The 21,921-nt window shown below is 38.9% G+C and overlaps 1 protein-coding gene across 1 annotated transcript in view; it reads right to left on the bottom strand.

The window, feature by feature from the left end:
• Window positions 1–335: 335 nt before the first annotated feature.
• The window catches only part of COL12A1 (collagen type XII alpha 1 chain), a 118,103-nt gene continuing 96,517 nt past the window's right edge, over window positions 336–21,921 (bottom strand). The window contains exons 54-66 of the mRNA XM_034991264.1: window positions 21,190–21,276; window positions 19,682–19,735; window positions 18,493–18,588; window positions 17,237–17,290; window positions 16,612–16,665; window positions 12,331–12,384; window positions 10,810–10,881; window positions 7,534–7,569; window positions 7,360–7,426; window positions 5,804–5,992; window positions 4,778–4,846; window positions 3,609–3,779; window positions 336–1,385 (exon numbers count right to left, since the gene is read on the bottom strand). Of these exons, the coding sequence (XP_034847155.1) occupies window positions 1,210–1,385; window positions 3,609–3,779; window positions 4,778–4,846; window positions 5,804–5,992; window positions 7,360–7,426; window positions 7,534–7,569; window positions 10,810–10,881; window positions 12,331–12,384; window positions 16,612–16,665; window positions 17,237–17,290; window positions 18,493–18,588; window positions 19,682–19,735; window positions 21,190–21,276 (1,179 nt within the window). The 3' untranslated portion in view covers window positions 336–1,209. The remainder of the gene's footprint in view (window positions 1,386–3,608; window positions 3,780–4,777; window positions 4,847–5,803; window positions 5,993–7,359; window positions 7,427–7,533; window positions 7,570–10,809; window positions 10,882–12,330; window positions 12,385–16,611; window positions 16,666–17,236; window positions 17,291–18,492; window positions 18,589–19,681; window positions 19,736–21,189; window positions 21,277–21,921) is intronic.

Raw genomic sequence — 21,921 nt, forward strand, 5'->3', positions numbered from 1 at the left:
TTATTGGGTAAAATATGGTATAGGAAGGTGATTAAATCAAAATCATGTGGGTTGTTAAAGATTAGTTGGTTGTTTGTGGTCTCCTAGGATACCTCGTTGTTTTTCCACCAACCCACACATCCTCTAGATTCCCAATAAAGCCTTTGGAATCTGCTGAGCTTTTTAAGGCTCTCAACATTCTCTATGACTTCACTGTATCATTAAAAATCTAAAGTTATTTAGCATAATTTAATAGTATTAGCAAGATTTGTAACCATATCCAAGGATATAAACTTGTTTGTTGTGACAACTGCCTGAACACTCCAAAAGGCCATTCAAAGAAAAAACATACCATGTCAAATTTTCAGTAGTTTTATTGAAAAATGCCTCTTTTGTTTCAGAAATAAATAATATAAGGCAGTGAAATTCACAATCTGCAGTTAAAATATAAAAGCAGCAATTCTATATTCATAGTCTTGCAAACATTTTCCAACTGCTTTTGATAACTAAGAAACATTATGTTCTGAAAAAAAAAAAGTTCATACTAAATATACAACACAAACATGCAATTCCATCTTTGCAGAATAATCTGCAATTTGGCATAAATGTTAGTGTGTCTAAAACAAGGAGGTTTAAGGCAATATGGAACTGTATCCAGTTGATACAATAATTTCAGCTACATGGCTTAAAGTTTGTGGTTGTTAAAGGAGATGTATAAGAGCATTCTATGCCCTAACATATAACAGAAGATAGAAGAGGAAGATAAATAATTGCAATGGAGTTGGGTTTTTTTCCTCCTTTTCCGTTTGAGGAGGGGAATTACTTGAATCGTGGTGTAACTGAATTGCAAACAAGTACTGGAAAAGATGAACTGCCCTCTCGAAATATACAGTCGTCCTGGGTTCCAGGACTCACTGCTTAACCTAAGAGTTTCACTGAGGCTGCCTTTTGTGCTAACTAAAGGCACAAGGCACGTTCTCTCCTTGCAGCTTTTGCGAGCAAAGTATTTTGCAAGCATTTCAAGGGCAAAGGCAAAAATGTCTACAAGACTGCGTGCAGCGAGCTAGGTTTCCTGCAGAAACAAGGTTCTCTACAGTCAGAAAGCATACTCTTGGATGAAGCAACGCCGGAAGAAACATCGCAGATAAGACGTACACGGCTGTCTGACCTGTCAATGAAAATCCCAACACCTCCCCCCAGCGTGGCAGCGCTGCGCGCGCGGTCTCAGGTTCACTGCCCCGGACTGCGGGGCAGGGCGCGCCGCCAGCGCCCGTGGGGAGGCTGCTCGTCGCCAGGCTCATCGGCGCCGTAATCCTCGTACTCATCGGCTGTCCGCTCGGGCTCCACCGGCACGATGAAGGGCTCGCGCTCGGGCAGGTAGGCCCCGCCCTCGGGCACGTACGGCTCTGTCCGATTCAACATTACAGTTATGGCATGATTTGGAAGGCACACACACAGCAAAAGCTAAATCATCACCCGAGGTGATGGCACTCCAGTCTTAATCTCATCACTATAAATAGATAAGTTACAATGTTCTGATTACGTCCATTTGCAGAGAGAATTTGGTGATGATCAAATAATAAAAATGGCACTTTTTTTTTTTAACCTTCAAGGATCCAGCAGCACATACAATCATTGCACAAGCACCTGGGAACGGTCAGAGGCTGCGCCAAAGAACTGTAAACGCAGAAACCTAGGTAGGATTTTCGCGAATCCCCAAGCCACTGTTCATGAGTTCAAACTCCTCAATTCAGAGAACAATTTGGAAAGATGAGGAGATAAAGGGAAGGGTTATTGGCTCCTAGAAACTGAACTGTGGAGGTGAAATTCAACTATCACCAGGTAATATACAGTACAGGACATTTTCTGTGGCTGTCTCTCCCACAGACTGAGTTACAGTTCGGTGGGTAAAGGAACCCCAGTGACTACAGCGAAACAGGAAGCAAAAAAAAAAAAGTGATTGTAAAACTTTGGTTTGAAACTTGCAATTACAAAACCCAAATGAGAGTACATGTACAAAAAATAAGAATAATAAGACACATGCCCTGAATCAGACACATCGCTAACAAGCAAGAGATGAGGAGATTCCATTCGGTGTTATTCCGGCACAGAGCAAGCAGCAGGCTTTGATGCAGAAGCTTACTGTAGAATTGTTAAGTGATTTTAGTGGACAGGATCACATACAAATCATTTACAAGCCACAATTAGTTTATTATTTACATAAGACATTTCTCTTTAACCAGGTTAATTGTTTTTCTCAAAATGGCATGACCTCCGCTGGTTAGTAGTTTTATTATGCGCCTCTTTCACGACTGAGGCTCCTCATGGTTGTGGGTTTGCACTTTTTTTTTTAATAATATTTTTCTACATTATTACTGAAATGCATCAGGCTTATAAACTAACACCACTGCTTTTGTCTCATTCAAGTTAGTATAAAGAGTCTCCACCCTCCTTTATGATGTCCACCCGCTTCTTTAACCATATCTGTGGTGAAATTTCCATACAGACTCATTTCCTAATAAGCACGTGCGCAAACATCTCAGAAACAGGATTTTCATGTATTCAAACTGTAAGCAGCACTGGCGACTTAGAAAATTTGTTAGCCGGAACCTGAAACAGGTCAAAGATGATAGTTTTTAAAAGTTGAATTACTATGCAAAAAATATATATACACATCCATCTAAGTATGTAATGGTTAAAAAATATATATATATATCCATATATTTCCAGTTATTCATACATACCATAAGTAGAGGTAATTAAAATTTATCTTATAAAGAAGTAAATTATAATTTTGTGAACGAGTTGCATGAGAAATTGGCATTAAAATTCATTATTACTTTTGGTCATATATAAGTATGCACATAAATATATAGATATATAGATATTTAGATATTCAACTACTCATGCACTATTTGCTAGTAGCCAACCATATCAAACAGCAGTATCATTTTTAAAACTTGCAAGATGCTTGAGGGTGCGCTGATGAAAAGGTCACCACTGACCACAGCATGAGTTTCTTATTCCCAGATCAACGTATCTCCCCTGTCCCCACATCCCCAAAAGCAGGTATAAGAGACCTGGCCTCAATAATGGTCAAACACTAGATTTGCCCTACAATTCTTTGAAAAAATCAAGTCCCAGATTTTATGACCGTTAATACTATGGACAGTGTGAGACAGTGAATCATTTTCAGTTGTCTGCACCATGTTATCAAGTAGTTTGCCTAAATATTAGATTCTCAAAACAATTTTTTGTATGTACTCTTGACATTCTACAATTATATTCAACAAATCCCTGTTCCCAATCTTTAGGTTTAAAAAAAAAAAAAAGTCATTTGATTGCATTCTCTGAACTTCCAAAAGAAATTAAGGAGAGGTTTACAATGTGATTTGGCAAATGTAGAAATACAGGAAGGAAAAGCAAATAATTATTTAACTCCTAACAATGAAGTAATGTTTTACGCTTTGAGAGAAAACAATGTTACTACATAATCAAAACACGTAACTGAAAGAGTTGATATCTTCAAGAAATCCCCAAATCAACCTTCCTTCAATCCTAGGGAACTTGATTGCCATAAACGTTCTTAATTCAGGTGAATTTGGGTTCCTACACGGGCAACAACATACCTGGATAGCCTTGCCCATTGTATGGGATGCTGGCACACTGGGACGAGTCACAGTATCCAGGAGGACCTGGGGGGCCTTGGATACCTGAGTTTCCAGGACGACCCGGGGGGCCAGGGGGACCTCTTGATCCTGTGGACCCTGGTGGACCCGTTCTGGATTCCCCTTGTGGACCTAATATGGGGTTAAAACAAAGATTTCTCCTTTTGTTAAATACATCTCCTGAGGCAATCAACAATTTTCAAGACTAGATGATGCACTAGGGTACAGAAAAAAAATATTTCCTTAAGAGATCACCAGTATGAACTAAAGTGTGGAACTTTCTTACCAGTGATCCATCGAGAGTTAATGACAGAGATAGAACTACTTTAACGATTTTATCCAAAGAAAACTGACTACCAAGAATTAAGCCAAACTAAAGGTATCAATGAGTTCCCCAAATGGCTCCCACTCTTACAGAGATAAAACTCTCTGAAGAAAATGGCTATATTAGCCACATCAGACTACCAGGAAAACATGGGAGCGCCTGCTTCACACTTCCAGACTATGCAAAGGGATGTTATTTCTGGATCAAGTTATACTTATTTATGGTTAACATAAATGTAAAGATTTAACCACTAGGGCTGACCTTGGTTACAAGGGTCTCGTGGACCTTACAATGAAGAAAAACAAAAATCCATTTTCAGTTTAGGAAATGAAATGCATAAAACAACGAGATGACTATTATTTCTTTCCAAAACATCAATAAAGAAACTGTGAATGAAATCTTGCAATGTGTCAGGCTTTTTAGTGAGAATATTATTTTCTTGGTCTGCTAGCACCATCTTCAAGAATACGAGAAGAAACAGGAAATAACACCATCCTTAAAGGCTATGTGGCCAAACAAAACAAATAGGAATTCCATAAAAACGAAAACAGAAACCCTCTGTGTCACTAAAACTCTTACCCTCTTATATTAAAGTTATAGTAAATGCTTAATGGAACACAGTCAAATAGTTTTTTGAACAAAGAGAACATAAAAGTGAGAAGGTTATACAAGCTGAACTTCTTGCTAAAATATATTCGTGGTGGCAGGCCTGCCTGAAGCTCAGAGGATTAGATGGTGAATCTCGGGGTTGTATGCTCTCCCAGTGTTTCTGCTGTTTACTTATTTGATGTCCGGGCAAACGTACCTGGGGGGCCAGGCAGCCCTCGAGGTCCTGCAGACCCAATACCCCTTTCACCTTTCTCTCCCGGCAACCCTAAGCGAGGACAAAAAGAGAAAGCACAAGGAGAAAATTATCGGGAAACACATAGTTTTCATCTTAACTGATAATGCTTAATTCAAGTAATTCACTTGTTCTAGTGAAAGCAGAACCTAATTTTTCACAGAAGTTCACTCTTGAAGCCAAATTCTTTCTAGACATTTGGGTAATTCCAGATTCATGGCAAAGAAACAAATCTGGCTACAAGTCAGGGGAAAAATTATTTGAAGAAAACAAACATGTCAAATATATTCTTTTTAGAAAGAGTAATTTAGAACAGGAATCTTGAACAAATAGTTACAACTCATTGAGAAACATCTTAAAGGTATCTTATCTTTGGTAGCCCCGTTGCACAACAACCAAACCGTCAGAATTACCGAAGTATCTAAGTCTTCTCCAGAATATTAGCTGCTGCTTTGACCAAAGCGAACACCCAGAGTCCTGAAACATCTGGAATCAAATAATCCTGTTTTTCTTCTTTTCCTTCAATGACACTTATCTACCATGAAATTAAAGCCAAACAAACACGTAAGGCCAGTGCCAGGCCCTGAATAAAGGAACCAAAAGAATTTGGATCTAAAACTGTAGGGCTGCTTAAGTACATTCAGTTGGTGCCCAACTCCTGCCAGTCACAATAATTAATCAGATTTTAGCGTCCCAGTTTGCCAAAATACAGTTTCTCCCATCAACAATGACAACAACCATCAGAATATAGCATTATCTTTACTGAGATCTCCTGACAAAATCTTCCTGTGTTCTTTGATACAGATCTCGATGGCCTGGGGCTGCCTGAATGAAAAGACAGGTTCATGGACACACAGCTCTTCTGGGGCTGTCCAAACAAGAACAGTTAAAGCAGTTGCCAAGTTCAGTCTTCCACGTGCTTTTCAACCTGACCCAGATCCCACACTTGCAAACTTTCTTTATCCCTGCGTAGCAGCCAGAGAAACCCACCTCGTTCACCCGGGGGTCCCTGCATCCCTGGTGTGCCAGGGAAGCCTGGTCGCCCACCAGGTCCTGGTTCTCCTCTGGCCCCTGCGCTGCCAGGGGGGCCTGGGGGACCCGGTGGGCCTGGTTGGTTGCGATTGGAGTGATAGTCATTTGGAATCTGATTCAGCATCTGATTGAATCTGCTCATCTGACCTACAAACAGAAAGAAGACTTGTTAGTAAGAAACCCAGTAGGGAAGGGATGAGATGGTGAAACTCTTTTCTCTTAGTGCCTAGTGCAATCCATCTCTATCCCTCCCCCTCTAGGACACATTCTAATTAGAAGCCTAAAAATAAAACACTCCAGCCATCCAGGATAAAATGATCCCTGATAAACAACTGTCTCCACAAAATACTGACCAGTAAGCCACAGCATTACTATCAACCATAAAAGAGTTGTAAACGTTTAATATGGCTCTGATATAAAGCCTTATGTTTTGCCAGATGATGTCACTCAAAAGAGAACCTTTCTCAAATTAAGAAAGTATACGATTTTTGTGTGTACCTAACTAAGAATGATAATCAGGCTGTAGTACCAATTAGAACCACCTGTGGGATCCTTTGAAAAATACAGATTTCTGGGCCTCATCTCCAAAGACAGGGATTGGCTATGTTTGGGGTGTGGCCCAGGAACCCTCATTTTTAACAAGGTGATTCTAATGCAGGTGTTCCTCAGGATCACACTTGAAGAAACACTGTTAAGACTTCTGAAATAGGGAACCTTGAGTTTAAGGCCATACTCGGTTTGTGGGCACTGAACTTTATTACTTGGTAGACTTCATAGGATAAGAAGAAAGAGTCTGAAAAAAATAAGGAGGCAAATAAAAACGTCCCCACCAAAATGTACTTTCTATGATCAAATTAATCTTGATGGGCCTCCTTCCTTAAAGTCATAGAATAACTTAGAGTTTAAAACTTTAAAAATCCAACATTTGCTGCTTCTACATATACCCAGATGAAGATCACTGAAAATCCTAATAAGGAAATTGAAAAGCCCTTTCAATGATTTTGCATCAGATTAAGTATAGGATAACAAGTTATTATTTTACCTTGGGTTCTTATTTTATGTTAATGACACAGTCATTAAAATATCACTAGTTTTATCTAACCAGATCCAAAACTGAGAATGAATAAAAATACAAGATCATCAAAATGAAATTGAAACATGTATCTTAGAAACTTTATGACTCAAACTCTGCATTTTCCTGCAATAAACTTAAAAACCATTCATACATTCAAAATAAAAGAAGGGGCGCCTGGGTGGCTCAGTTGGTTAAGCAACTGCCTTCAGCTCAGGTCATGATCCTGGAGTCCCGGGATCGAGTCCCGCATCGGGCTCCCTGTTCGGCAGGGAGTCTGCTTCTCCCTCTGACCCTCCCCGCTCTCATGTTCTCTCTATCTCATTCTCTCTCTCAAATAAATAAATAAAAAAAATCTTTAAAAAAAATTTTAAAAAATAAAAAATAAATAAATAAATAAATAAATAAATAAATAAATAAATAAAAATAAAAGAAGTTTTACCACTTATCAATTGTTCACAGACTTGTCTTGCAACTGCTCGCATCATGTTCTGGGAAGCAATGTCTCCCTTGTTAATTAAATCAATGAGAATCATTAGCATATTATTTCTATAGTTTCAGACTTCAATGTTTAACACACAAAATAAACGTAAATCAAATTTTAAGAAATACATACTCTATCGCCTTTCTCTCCTTTCAATCCAGATGGACCCTGAAATACAGGAATTTCATAGATTAGAAACTGACAAACATGATCTAAAATGATTCATGAAGGCACATGATGAAAGACAGCAAGGTCTGCTTTCTAACAGATTAGCAAAATGACACAGCATATTTTTATCCACATTACTCGCATTTGCCTGTCTGTAAAAAGGAATCTTTCTTTCACTGTCTCTCTGTCTGTCTCTCTCAGAAAAACATATCCTCCAAATTAGTGCTGAGATGTGAATTTTATGATCACAGATTTAGAAGTTATGTATTCTGCATACATTCATGATGCTGTTCATGGTATAAGCCTGGAACTAAAATATGGATGAGAAATTGCCCTTGGTACCATTATACTTTCCTTTACACCATGACTGCATAGCTCAGCTTCTTGTTTTAGATGGTCCATGAAGTTAATCCAGGTTCAGTTCTAGTAAGAACCAGTGGGCTCTTGGTCAATTTCCTAACTCAATATATATCTCTAACTTCTTCCAATTATTGTGTGTGTGTGTACATTGAGTATAAAAGGAACCATGTGTCTCTCTTACTAAATAACTCAATCCAAATGGTGGTCCCAAATTGAAACACAGCCACAGAATATTTGTCCCTACTCTACCAAGCCTCTCACTGGCCAGAGGATCTTTAAAAAGTTTTCTAAAGTGCAAGACGTTTTCGTCTTTCCATAATGTGTTTCTAGGCTGCCAACTGCTATCATGGAAGGAGCATCCAAACCATTGACAAACCTGATGCTCAGATAATACCCCACACCAAACCACTTCTTACAGCCTCCAAGAATTTTGCCTGAACAACTCCAATATCTTCTCCACTGGCCTTCCTGTTTTCCCATTTTGCCCCTATAGAGTCTATTTTCCACACAGAAGCCAGGGTGATATTTTTAAAAGGGAAATAAGATTATGTCACTCCTTTGCCTCTAAGGGTTTCCCATCACACTTAGCACAAAATAAGAATTCCGTATCATCAGCTAGATGGTCCACATGATCACCTTGCCCAGCTCTCCGACCTTGCCTGTTATCCCTCTCCCCTTCAACGCCCTTCATCTAGGGTATGCAGGCCTCTCTGCTGTTCTGTCACTTGCCAGACTCATTCCTCACTCGGGGCTTTTGTTTGTACCTGGAATCTCCTTCCCACAGATCTTCAAACAGCTTCCTCCCTCACGTCACAACAGAGTCACCTCCTCAAAGGGGCTCCCTGACTACTATATCTAAAATAGCCACCTTCTCATTATCACAATTACTCCCTGACCCCTTACTCTTTTCCCTTTTTCTTCGTATCACTCAACACCACCAGAAACGATATTGTTTAGTTACACATTTTTGGTCTGTATCCCCCACTAGAAGAATCTCCATGAAGGCCAGGACTTTGTCTTGTTTACACAAACTTTGTTGTATCCCCAGACCCTGGAACACAGGCTAACACATTTAAGCACTAACCAGGTGTTGAGTGAATGACTACAAATATTCCACAAGCAGTTCCTTAAAGTACCCTCTGTACAACATCATGTGTTACAAGTTAGCAAGAAGATACCAACTGGTGACCATAGCTAATGACATGAGCTAACAGTGATTGAGCCAAGCTCTTTGCTCAGACCTTTATACACCCATCTGCTAGTTGTAGTTTAAGAAATTAAAGGTACGTCAGAAAAGAAAAGAAAAGAAGGAGCAATTTGCCACCTTAGAAGGATGAGGAAAATAAAGGGAGAAAAGAGGGTAGGTAAGGTCCAAATAAATGTTACCAAATTATAAGAAACCAGAGTTTGGTGCTCCCTTTGCCAAAAATATTAGACTCTTATGGAAACACTATTATGACTTAGTTTGGAGCCTTCTGTAAATTTCAAGGAATTTTTTATCCTACATTTACTGCTACTTTGAGATTGTTCCTGGTGTGTGTGTGCGCGTGTGTTTTTTAATTTACTGCCACTCTGAGATTGTTCTAGTATATATGATTTGTAAGAATCATCTTTATTGCCAGTATCTAGAGATCACATTTCAAGTAAAGGGAGCAGAAGTTTCTTTTAGGTGTCTAGCTCCAGCCATCAATTACATCAGGTAGATTCTTATGTGAAACTCCATTTCAGTCATAGTCAAATGAAATAGAATTCTGAATGGGTAGAAAAGTTCCATGTGCTTTTAACTGCTCTTGTGAAGTTTCTGCTATGATTCATTGAGGAAAAGAGAGTAATAAATTCATGTGCTAGGGTACACACAGATTGTAAAGTATATCAGGAGTCCTTTCATCTTTATGCTGCTTGCTTAATTTTATGTAAACATGGAAGGCAGGCTCTGTCACATAAAGATTCTACCCTAAGTTTCTTTGACATTAAACAGTTTTTAAGTTGGGGTTTATATAATTTGGACAATACTTTAAAAAAAAAGATTTCTGTCCAGAGAATAGCCCTGATGGACTTGTGTCATTGCTAATAGTTGGACTTCATTATCTTTGACATAAATTTTTATCTTTTAGAATTCAATTGAGACAAATAAACTGTTGAAAATATTTTCACAATTCATATATACAAAGAAGAAAAAGGTTGTAAAGAAGAAGATGATGCTCAACAGTCATTACAAATACTTCTGGATTTGTGATTTTAGGAACTTCAAATTCAGTTTTGGAGGGACTAACTTGAAAATACCAGATCGGCATAATGCCATCGTAACTATTATTTTAATCAAACCATCTGACTGAAAGAAAGATAAACTGTATATAAATTGGAGCAGGGCCGTATAAAAAAGTAAAGTAGTGGATTAGAAAAATCCTTTTAATTCTGGGACTACTGTTCTAGCATCCTCAGTGAGAGAGAAATGAGTGAATGCATGGCTGGATGACTTCATGAAGGGTTAACATCTGCAAAACTCTGGACGGGATGGAGGCGCTGAGAACCACCATCATGTATTTTTCTATCTTAAGCAGCATACCATTCCTAAATAAAAGAATCATTCTGCTGACCCAGCTTTGAGTGTTTATACAGTGCAAAAATATGTCTTGGCTCAAGATCCCATTCTCCTTTTAAAGAAACCCTATGACCACAATTTTCATCCCCAAATGTTATAACTTAGAGAGAAAAATTTTAGAACTGGTACCAAGTGAAATCCATGGGTTTTAGTATAGTTTCAACAAATGCTTTAAACCCATTACGACAGAGATAACATGAATAGGCCAAAGCCTTGTAGCATCCTCGTTATTTATAGCCACAGGGAAAGGCCTCTTGACACACAATCTGTCCACTTACAGGTCTGCCGTGGTCTCCGGGTTTTCCTGGTTTCCCACTCGGTCCTGTGACGCCTGGGGAGCCTGGGCTTCCCTGCAACACATGGGCCAGGCCAAGAAAGGGAAGGACACAATGAAAGAAAAATCCCATCTCAAGTAAACTAGCAAACGTGGCCAGCTTTAAAAGCCCTTCACAGAAGCGGCACGCAATAGGGAAGAGTAAAACCAAATTTTAAGATAGCATGAAGAAAAAAGAAAATCTTGATAATTCTCAGTCTTGTGGAGCATATAGTTCCCAAATACAGTTTAGGACCATTTGAAAAAAATCTGTACCTACACACAGTTTCACAATTCACAGACTGTGATTCTAGTAGATTGGTTACGAAATGAATTGGCAGAAAGCAATCCTGGTGTTTTAGTTTATCTCTGTTGCAAAACCAGAAAACCCATCAAAAGACAAGAGTGAAAACTTTGGTTGGGGAAGAAATTAAGAAAGTAGCTGGGTTTGTGCTAAATTGGGCACCACTGTGGCCTAGTCTTCGCTTGCTGCTGGGAGTCCTGCTCTCTGCCTAGAAATTCATTTTTTTTTTTTTTTGGTGCCTTCTCTACCCTTCCACTTTCTTCTATCATGTGAGCACCCTTCACCCCATAAGAATTTCTCCCTGTTGCTTTTAACACAGTTTTAAAATTCTTAGTCATATTTTTCATAAAATATTTATAATATCTCCTAACCAATACCTTATGTTCTAAAGCCTAAAATTTCCTTAAAATAGAATCATCAAATTTTGTAGGACAGTTAATCCTTTACTTTGTCAATTATGCAAAGCTCTATAGTAAATATTTAAATCTGTAGTAAATATTTAAAATGCAAGTTTACTATACATTTAAATTCTCCTCTACCTGAGGACATACATATTAAACATAAATAATAACATTTTAACACATGCTCTCAAGTCTTCATATCCTACCATCAGACATGAAGAGCATCCATCACCTCACACAAGTTCATTATGATCTCACCCAGATGCAGGTATATAGATGCCACTTTCCAAATCATTGGCTTCAGTATTTTCCCCAAAGATCTTAATTAGAAGACCTCCTTGGGTGAAACTTACTTCCTCAGAATGACTGATAGTCGTCAGTGATAAATATCCCTAAAATTGAAATACTTAGATTCTTAAAATCTTAATAGACCATAGATTCTTAAAATTTTAGAACAGAAAGTAACGAGTAAGGTCTTAAAACCCTACCACTCAGTGTGGGGTTGGAAGGAACAGGAGCACTAACCAGCTAGTGGCCAACTTAGGGGTATTTTTCTATTTTTCAAACATAACTTGTTTAAAAAGAAAGACTCTGTATTTTAATACATCTGTTTTCTGTAGCCCATTTTGATTTAGGAAAATAAAGCCAACAGCTCCCTTGACAGTGTACCCCACAGCACTGACGGGATGTGCCTCAAAGGCCAGGTTCCTGGGCTTTTCCCAAGCAAATGGGGGCAGGGGTTGTGGTGGGGAGACAACAGTGTAATCCGTTCAGTTCTTACCGGTGGCCCAGGGGGGCCCCTGGGTCCCATTGCACCATCTTTTCCCGTAAAGCCCTATTGTAAACATAAAATTAATTTCGGATTAGTGAAATAATGACCAAGAGAAAAGGAAAGGCACTAAAGAGCTCACTAAGAGTGAAGAGTGAAGTACCCAACTGCAAGTAACCTTCCACTATGAAGACAAATATACCCCCCAAAAAAATGCTTTCCAATTTGTTATGCCTTTTACTGAATAGTTAATTTCCATACTTACTCATTTATATAGTTATAAATAAAGTCATTTTAAGAGTCACACTAATCTTCTCCAAAGAAGGTAGACTCCTTTTATAAAGATGCTAGCTTTTGCTTTTGTATGCGTGTTAGGAAGCCTAGAGCAAGGCTAACACTTTCTACTGAAAAGTCAATGTTCACAAACTAGCCCAAAAAGAATCAAAGTGGGAGGAAAGGAAATGTTGCTGCCCAAAACTCATGGTATCGTAAAAGATGAAGGAAAGGCCAACCACCTGAGTAAAAATTCCCTCGCTTCCTAATCAATGGCCAGGCAGCCAAGGGCAGGACCACTGATATCTCCACTCCAGGGGCATTTCTCTCCCCGACCATGGAAAGGTGTGAAGTTGTCTTAACCCTCTTTGACTCGAAAGAAAATCCTCAGATCGTCAGCTAATTGTTTTAGTGATTTGTCTCTCCTCATCTCGCACAGGAGGCCAGATCCGCATGGGTGTCAGGTTGACTGGAAAGACAGATGTGCCCCTGCAATGCCCCACCCTGCCCTGCAGGCCTGCTCTGTGGCTCTCACGACCTGCCTCCATCCAAGTGCCAGATGACCTCTGCCTGGAATGAGTCACTCTGCTACCCAGTTAGCACTCATTCCAACAGCAGGATCTCTGAAATTCAGCAGAGGATTTCTGAGTCAGGTCTTTTTTATAGTTCTTGCATTCCTCTGTCAAAGGAGATTTTTGTCTCATTTTCTGCAGGGAATAAGATTGATAATTTCATCCATATTCTCGGATTCGAGCAAAAATCAAGAGCATTTGGATAACTGCCTGCATTAAGTATCCATGCTTCCATTGATTTTACGACAGAGGAGGTTTAAATTATTTCTTTAAAATTATGTTAGAAATATTCCACCACCACCCATTTTTTTTCCAGAAACTTAAACAGATAAAGATTTCAGACTGTTTTCTGGGAGATCCAGGCCTGCTTAACAAAAAACAGACTCCAAGTTCATCTGATGTAACATCAACATTGCTTCTGAGAGCCACTGAAGAAGCAAAAATGCCCCGGTGGTATTGCTTAGGCAGTTTGAATTGCATTTCTTCCATCTAAATTTCTCCAATGTCAATATAGGACACTCTTTTATTTGTTTGTTTAGGTGAGTATTATGTTTCTGAATAATCCTCTTTCAGTCAGCTTAAGAAATTCCTGATCAACCGTTTTCTTTTTTTTCCTCCAGCTTTATTGAAGTATAATTGACAAAAGTTGTATGTATTGATGGTGTACAACATGATGTTTGGATGTATGTGTACACTGTGGAATGATGACCACAACCAAGATAATTGACAGATACATCACCTCACACAGTTATCATTTTTTGAGTGCGATGAGAACATTTAAAGATCTACTCTATTAGCAAATTCCAAGTATACTGTATAGTATTATTCACTATAGTCACCATGCTGTGCATTAGATCTCCAAAGTTCATCCATCCTAAACTCTATAGCCTTTAACCAACATTTCTCCATATCCCCCTCACCCCTGCCCATGGCAATCACCATGCAACTTTTTGCCTCCATGAGTTCAACTTTTTTTAGATCCCATACATAAGTGAGATCATTTGGTATTTCTTTTTTCTGTGCTTGGCTTATTTCACTTACCATAATGTCCTCCAGGTTCAAATTTAATCCATGTTGTTGCAAATGACAGGGTTTCCTTCTTTTTAAGGCTGAATGTTATATATATATATATATATATCTCAAATGTCCATCCATGAACACTTAGGTCCAACCAACATTTTCTTTTAGAAGAAACATATGTCTAAGTTGGGTTGAAGAGGATCTTATTCTGATGTCTTCAGAAGGTCTGCCCACTGAGCCATCTGCAGAACTTTGTGCTATAATTTTACTTTATTCTCCATTTTCAAAGCTGCAGTGGTTATTGCTGCTTCCCCTTAAGTGAGGCTGGCTGAGAAGACCCATGGTTGTTTTCATGAATACACATGTATTAGATACCTATACATGCAATTCTTTTGTTTCTTTCTAATGGTCCCCAAAGCTATGCCTCATTTTGCAAATCATTTATGCTGAAGACAACACACGCATCCAATTCCTCCCAACTCCATATAGGTAACAAGTCTTCCTTCCTCACTGTGGTCCTTGGGCTTGCTCTCTTGAGCTTTCCTCTCTTCTCTTCCACCACAGAGTTCAAGTTTCTTTCTTTCTTTCTTTCTTTTCAGCCATGATGCCTATACCAAAGTCTATCTAACTTTCCAAAGTTGTTTGTGTTCCATCAGCTGTGCACCCTACTTTCAGCATTAGTGGTAGGAAACTAAGTGGTAGGTAGGTGAACAAGGCTGGGTGGGAAAGAGGGGAATGATTTCCTGAGAAGTTTCCTCACTCTCAGCCTGGGAGATCTGGGTGACCTCACCACAAAGTTGGATTCACAAATTAGAGTTTGAGAATGAAAAAGCAAAAAAGCATAGACCCTTCCCATTCCTTCGTTCAGAGAAGCAGTGATGGTGGCAATGGCTGCCTGACCACCAGTTCGGGGAAGAATCTGTTGATGGGGTATCACTGGCGACCTACTGAATCTGCAGGAAGCCCACACTGGCTGGACGGGATGGGTCCCACAAGACTTCCATAATAACAGCACCAAGTGAGTCAGCCCATCATCACTTAATTGCAGTATCTTTGGTTTTGTTTTCTAATTGAATAGACCAACTTGTCACCTCGGCAATCTTACTACTGTCTTTTATTATAAAATAAGAATTCAAAAAAACTGAAGCGCCAGTCTCAGAAGAGTCAGAAGAATGTATTACATAAGTACCATCTCCAGGTCACAGATTTCCAAAGAACACAGTCTTCCCTCTGACCTCTCTCTCTCTCAAACTCAAAAGTAGGCAAATAAAGTTCACTGGCATATCAGCCACCATTCGGTATTATCTGGGCAAATCTTGGCTCCAACTGAATTACCCTCCTCTTCTGCCTGGTGTCTTAGAGGTATTAAGGTTAGCAAATCAGCTTGTTAGTGACAGCTATTACAGTAAGCTCTCTCAGATCCTGCTGCTAATCACAAGCTTTAACTTGGTTAGTCAGAATACAGACTACTCTGGGCTGTTGTCTGACCCCTAAGATACTGAAAAGTCAACAGTTCCTTGTTTCTGAGTGACACTAAAATCTCTTATTAAGGTATTCGTCATTTCCGATGAAACCAAATGTTTCTGTAACATTGAATAGAATATAGAATTTAAGGGCGCCTGGGTGGCTCAGTCGTTAAGCGTCTGCCTTCGGCTCAGGTCATGATCCCAGGGTCCTGGGATTGAGCCCCATATCGGGCTCCCCATTCCACAGGAAGTCTGCTTCTCCCTCTCCCACTCCCCCTGCTTGTGTTCCCTCTCTTGCTGTCTCTCTCTCTGTCAAATAAATAAAGAAAATCTTTAAAAAAAAAAAAAAAGAACATAGAATTTATGTTCACTGTGCTTCTCATTACTTGTCCTAGAAAAGATGAGGTTTCCTGCACCAATTCCATCATAAATCAAGAGAACTCCAAAAGTTGCCACAAAGGAGCAAAATTCCTATTAAGTACCAGTTGTCTATCCCATCCTCAAGGTGTAAAAGTGGAATTTGAGTTCTACATGTGATAGAAAAGCTGTCCTGACTTCATAGAAAATGCCATGGAAATTAAGACTACTCTCAGAGTTACATAAGAGCTGCCTCATGAAAAGAACTTAATCTTAGGATTTAAAAGAATTTGTTAGGATCCTTGAGTCTCTTTCCAATCAGCTAACACTCCTTTTATGAACTTTTTTTCTGAATAGGATAGTTTTTTAAAATTCCCAAAATGAAAATTTCAAGGACCTGCCCAAAGTCCCGCCATTTTGTTTCATGGGACCTTGAGATTGATCTGGTGTCAGGTAGTCCACTGATACTAGTTCTTCAGCCTCCCACAAGACCTGTGAATCCTGCATCTCCAGCCATGAAGACTGAATTGTGGAGGGTTCTTAATTAATAGGCAACAATGTGATATCCTATCCAACATCATCAGAGCCTGCCCAAGATAACTTACTCTATCTCCTGGAGGTCCCATTGGTCCTGGTGGACCAGGTAATCCTGGGGTTCCCTACACAAAAGGAAACAAACAAGTGAAACGCTGTAATATAGTTCCTACGTGGGAAAAAACACTTTGTATTCTTCAAAATGCTTGAAAACAATTTCAGCGGGGGTGGGGGGGAGCGCCTGGGTGGCCCAGTCGGTTAAGCATCTGCCTTCGGCTCAGATCATGATCTCAGGGTCCTGGGATGGAGCCCTGCACTGGGCTCCCTGCTGAGTGGGGAGTCTGCTTCTCCCTCTCCCCCTGCCCCTCCCCCCACTCATGCGCATTCACTCTCTCTCTCTCTCAAGTAAATAAAATCTCTTAAAAAATATTTCAGGGGACTCTGAAAAGCAATAGAAAACCAGAACTAATCACAGTGCCCGCCATATAGTAGATGATTGTCAAGAAGCCGACACCTGAATTGAACAGCACAAACTTGACAACTAAGACCACAGGATGAAATGGAAATCATGGGAAGCCCATAGCCTGGCTTCTGCTCTGCTGCTTCACCCGGATTCACCTTTTGGGGCACTACAAGGGCAACTTTTCAAATGGCGCTTGACGAGGGAAAGAAAAGGCAACTTGAAGAACAACTCACTGTTCGGCCGGGAAGTCCTGGTTCTCCAGCATCACCTTTCATCCCCTGGCGCCCCTAGAACAGCAATGGGAAAACAGTCCTCAGGCATTTTACAGAGATTAAGTAAAAGGGGAAGACATGAGTCACTTCTGAAATCTCCATCACTTCATAAATCCAATATAAACACATTTTATATTGTGTAGGGGAATAAATCATTTTGGAGATTGATGCTCACTTTTTAAACCGTAAATGTTGTGTTCTGATTTCCACTTATTAGAGGATAATTTTATATAATTACGGGATGATATACCTACTACTTTAAAAGAACATAGTTTAACATATGGGGTTTTCACAGAAATAAAATTTGAAGGGAAAAAGCTATTTTTTATTTAATGTATCTAATTAGGTGCAATATTAATAGAAAGATAGTCAATCAATGAAAATTATGTTGTAACATAATTTTGGTCTTTATAACTACATGCTAGAAAGACATTGTTACAAAGGCCAAGTTGAATTAATTAAAACTGATTAATTTAATAATAGTAATAAGACAGGTAAAGGCCCCAAAACTCCCTTTTGGACAGAAGAAGCTAAAAGTAGATGTAGTCAACACTTTTGAGCGAGAAAGCCCTATCCCTCCACATGTTTCATTTCTAGCTATATCTGATATTGATTATTTTTCCTCTAAGTGCCAAAAAAATTTATCTGTTAAGGCATCTTAACAGGGAGTTTAGACTCAATTTTAAAACTATGCAATTATATCGTATGCTTATTCATCTACTGTATTTTTTTGTTTATTTTAAGGCACAGAAAAAATGGTAGTAGTTAAATAAAATATGAGTCTTAAAGGGTAAAAACCTTTTTGTAATTTCAGATTTGCATTTGGAACAAAAAGTCAACATTTTATTTAAAAGTTTTTTTAAGGAAGTAATGACCTAGATAAACAATGCAAGCTTGCCTTGAAATCATCAATATTAGCCACGAGCTTCCAAGGCTGAAAGTAATTTCAAAGCTTTCAGGATGTTGAAGGATAAATGCATCACCTATTACTTTTTAAAGGTCAAATTAGTGGCAATAATTTTATCTACACATTTATACATTACTACATACGCTATTTACATATCTGAAATTATAGTCATAGGAAGTTATCCCAATGACTAACTTTGTTGAGTTCCCAGAAAACTTTTGAGTTTGGCAAAATACAGTAAAAAATATTCCACTTCAACTTAATGTTAATCTACCATCCTCACTGAAATACAGAAAGCCTTCGTGCTTACTTGTTCTCCCGGAATAGAGAGTCCGTTGGGTCCCTGGGGACCTGGAGGACCCTGGGGGCCTGGAGGACCTGTGTCTCCACGAGGGCCAGGGGGCCCCTAAAACACACAGAGAGAAACAACCACAAAGTCATGTAATGACCTTCCAGGGCTAACATCCAATCAGAAGCTTATCATCATAACTCTAAGATATCAATCATATAATGTTTGTGAACATTTTAGAAACCTACACACCTATAAAAGCATTTATTAATACCATTCCTTTCTTCCCTTTATTACTCATTAAAGATCAGTTGAAAAGCACAATAACACTTTTCACCACAAGAGCACTTAAATTTCCAAAAGTCCCATTAGAAGTAGATTTTTAAAAGAAGTAAAACACACTGAATATGATACATTCATAGATTTATATTCATGAATTCATATGAGATCAAAGCTTGAATTTTGGTGGATTTCATTTAGTTTTAGCTAGTCCTGATTTCTCTTAGACTGGGCTTATTTCTGGGACTAATGTATATATGTAATGTGTATCAAGCAAGGAAATACAGATATCCACTAAGAAGATGCGCTATGCTGGAGCTTCTTTGCAACGTGTCCAGGTGGAAAAGGTGAAAACTTGGAGTCAGGACCCTGGGTTAGCATCCCAGCCTCACCCTTTCCTAACTGGGTTAGATTATCATTAGTAATATTATGACAAAAAGTACACATTATCGTCATAATAGATTGCCCTAATAAGCTTGAGTTGGACCTGGTGGAAAGGGGTTGATGACCCCCAGTGAACGCATGCGTGGCCACTCAGCTCTTTCTCTGAGACAGGTGAAATAAAGAGCAGCACAACTGCTCCCAGCCCTCTCCAGGGTTCCAGCGGGACTCTGCTCCCTGTGGGTCTTCCTACTGATGAATGCGTGACCGGCTCTGTGTCTCCGTGTTGCATGCAGCAGAACCCTTAGGTTCTTGGGCAGATTCCCTATGTGTAGTTCCTATGGGAGTGAGATGCCTTGGACAATTCTTTCTCTGGCTAGTCTAGTTCATCGTCTTGACAATCAGAGACAAGGCCTAAGTATTTATATTGCCTAAAGCACACTACACTTGAACTAACTTGCTCAAGGTCTCATATCCCCTTAGTAGAAATTTGAACAATCAGACTTCAACATATACATGAAAATTTAAATGCGCTCTAAAATATACTTACAACTGCCCCACTGATTCCTCTTTCCCCTCTGGGACCTTTAGCACCAGGTCCTCCCTAAAATACATAGTAAGAACACATTTTAGGGTGACAATAAGGAAAGTAGGGAGAAGTTGATATATAGAAATTACTTCAAGAAGCAGGGCATTCTCTAGGCAATACTTCTATAGCTACCTTCAAAATATTGAAGTGAATATTACATGTCATATAAATATGTGGGGAAAGAGAATTTCAAAACCTTGTACATTTCAAGTGTCTCACTTTTATATTCTGAACTTTTCTTAATCATTAGCAAGTTCTGAAATTTATTTGAAAATTTGAAGTTTAATGGAAAAAAACAAGCATTACTTAAATACAGTAAGGAGAAAATTCTGTTTTGGAATTATATGAATGCATTCTTCAGAGAAATTAATATGCAAAAAGAAGAGTATCTTTAAACTCTCAGAATCTCAGAACATGTACTTTAGTAGCAGGAATTCAGAGTTCACTGAACAAAGAGAAAATAAATATGACAATGACATCCAATAGTATTATCTTATAATTAGAGGATAAAAAAACCCTTACTTCTCAAAAACATCTAAGTTATATCCAGGATATAATTTTATGATTACAAATATAAATCAGATAAGTCACTGTTAATAAAAAATAAATGAATGGTGGTAATTCCAGTGACATTTGATTCTATATGTGAGGAGCTGGTTTGTAATTAACCTAAAATCAATTTACATTATTTGCTATCACCCAAGTATGATAAAATTTGGTGTTCTGAGAATCTCTGAGCTTTTCCTACATTAATTAGCCATTTTCTTAAAAGAAGCCAATAGGCTTTAGAGGTATCCCTTCCATCCCACAAAACCATACCAGGTTAGATGCCGGATTGACAAAATCAAGGTGTTCCACACTGATTAGTGTAATCTGTCACTGCAATCTTCAATGTTGTTCCTTGCACTTTCTTGGCCTCCCCACCCCCATGAGCAGACCTGGTCATAGACTTCTTCCTCCAGTTATTCCAAACCCCTATATTTTCACCTGGAGTTTATAATATCATCACATATGTAAATTTCCCTCCTTACATGTTATTCTCATGATATTTCTGCTACATAAAATATACATATCCTAGGTTCTAAACAAGTTGCTCTGGATCAGCCTTTCAACCATGGCTCCATAACATATATACAGGAAGCTTTTAGGAGATGGAAGAAATTTTCAAACTCATGTGATTATAGATGGAAACCCAGATTCACATCTTTAAGAGAAAAGCTCTTAAATACTAGCCAATATCATTCATTCCTGCATGACTGGAAAAGTGTGTGCAAATGTGTTCAAATTTCCTTCTTGATTTATTCCATTTCAGATCTCAAAACATACCACAAAAAAAATGGTCTACAATTTAGCTTGCTCTGTCCTAGAAAATACAGATGGCTGGAAGCATTTTATCCACTATATATTGGCCAAAAGATGATCACGTCGAAGATTTAGAGGAAAAGCTAGGACTGCTGCAGTTCCCTTACCGCAGGCCCGGGTGGACCTGGAGGTCCAACGCTGTCCTGTGTACATGTGCAAGCATTTGGAAGAGCAGGGCATTTTGCTTCATCTCTCTGAAATTTTGAAAAGCATATTTGCCTGTGAATTGAGATCAAAATGACTTCCAATCCTCCCCCCACCACACACATTTATCTTATATACACAAGGAAATCTGTTTCTCAACGTGAAGAAATAATTTGTATTTAGCATGACAAATAGTCTTATGTTGAATCTTGCTTTGGTCCTTTATGTCTTTATTTTTTGTTTTACTTTAGGAAACCTTAAATAACAAAGAAATGTTTACGAAACCACCACGGGGACCACTGGTAATTTAATACAATTTTCCCTAATCCAGTGTTAGAGAAATGCTGAGTAGCTCAGATATCAATACCATTTTATTTGGGGTAAATCTAAAATCTTTTCCAGGGACTACAGGGCCTTACATGTTCTGCAAACCAGCACCACCTTGCCCATCTCACTGCCTACCCCCGTCCCTCCATTCATGTAGCTCCAGCCCCACTTTAATATTTCTCAGATATTCAGGGCACTTTGTGGCCTTAGGGCCTTTGCATGTACAGTCTACTCTGACTGGAATGCTGTTTCTCCCTTATCCATATTATCCACTCCCTCGCTTCTTCAGGTCTCTGCTTAAACCTCACCTTATCACTGGGGGCTGACAGTACTCACCTGGCTCTCTATCCCTTCACCCTGATTTGCTT

The sequence above is a fragment of the Mirounga leonina genome, unplaced genomic scaffold (genome assembly GCF_011800145.1).
Source record: "Mirounga leonina isolate KUSES-001 unplaced genomic scaffold, KU_Mleo_1.0 Mir_53, whole genome shotgun sequence".
NCBI lineage: Eukaryota > Metazoa > Chordata > Mammalia > Carnivora > Phocidae > Mirounga > Mirounga leonina.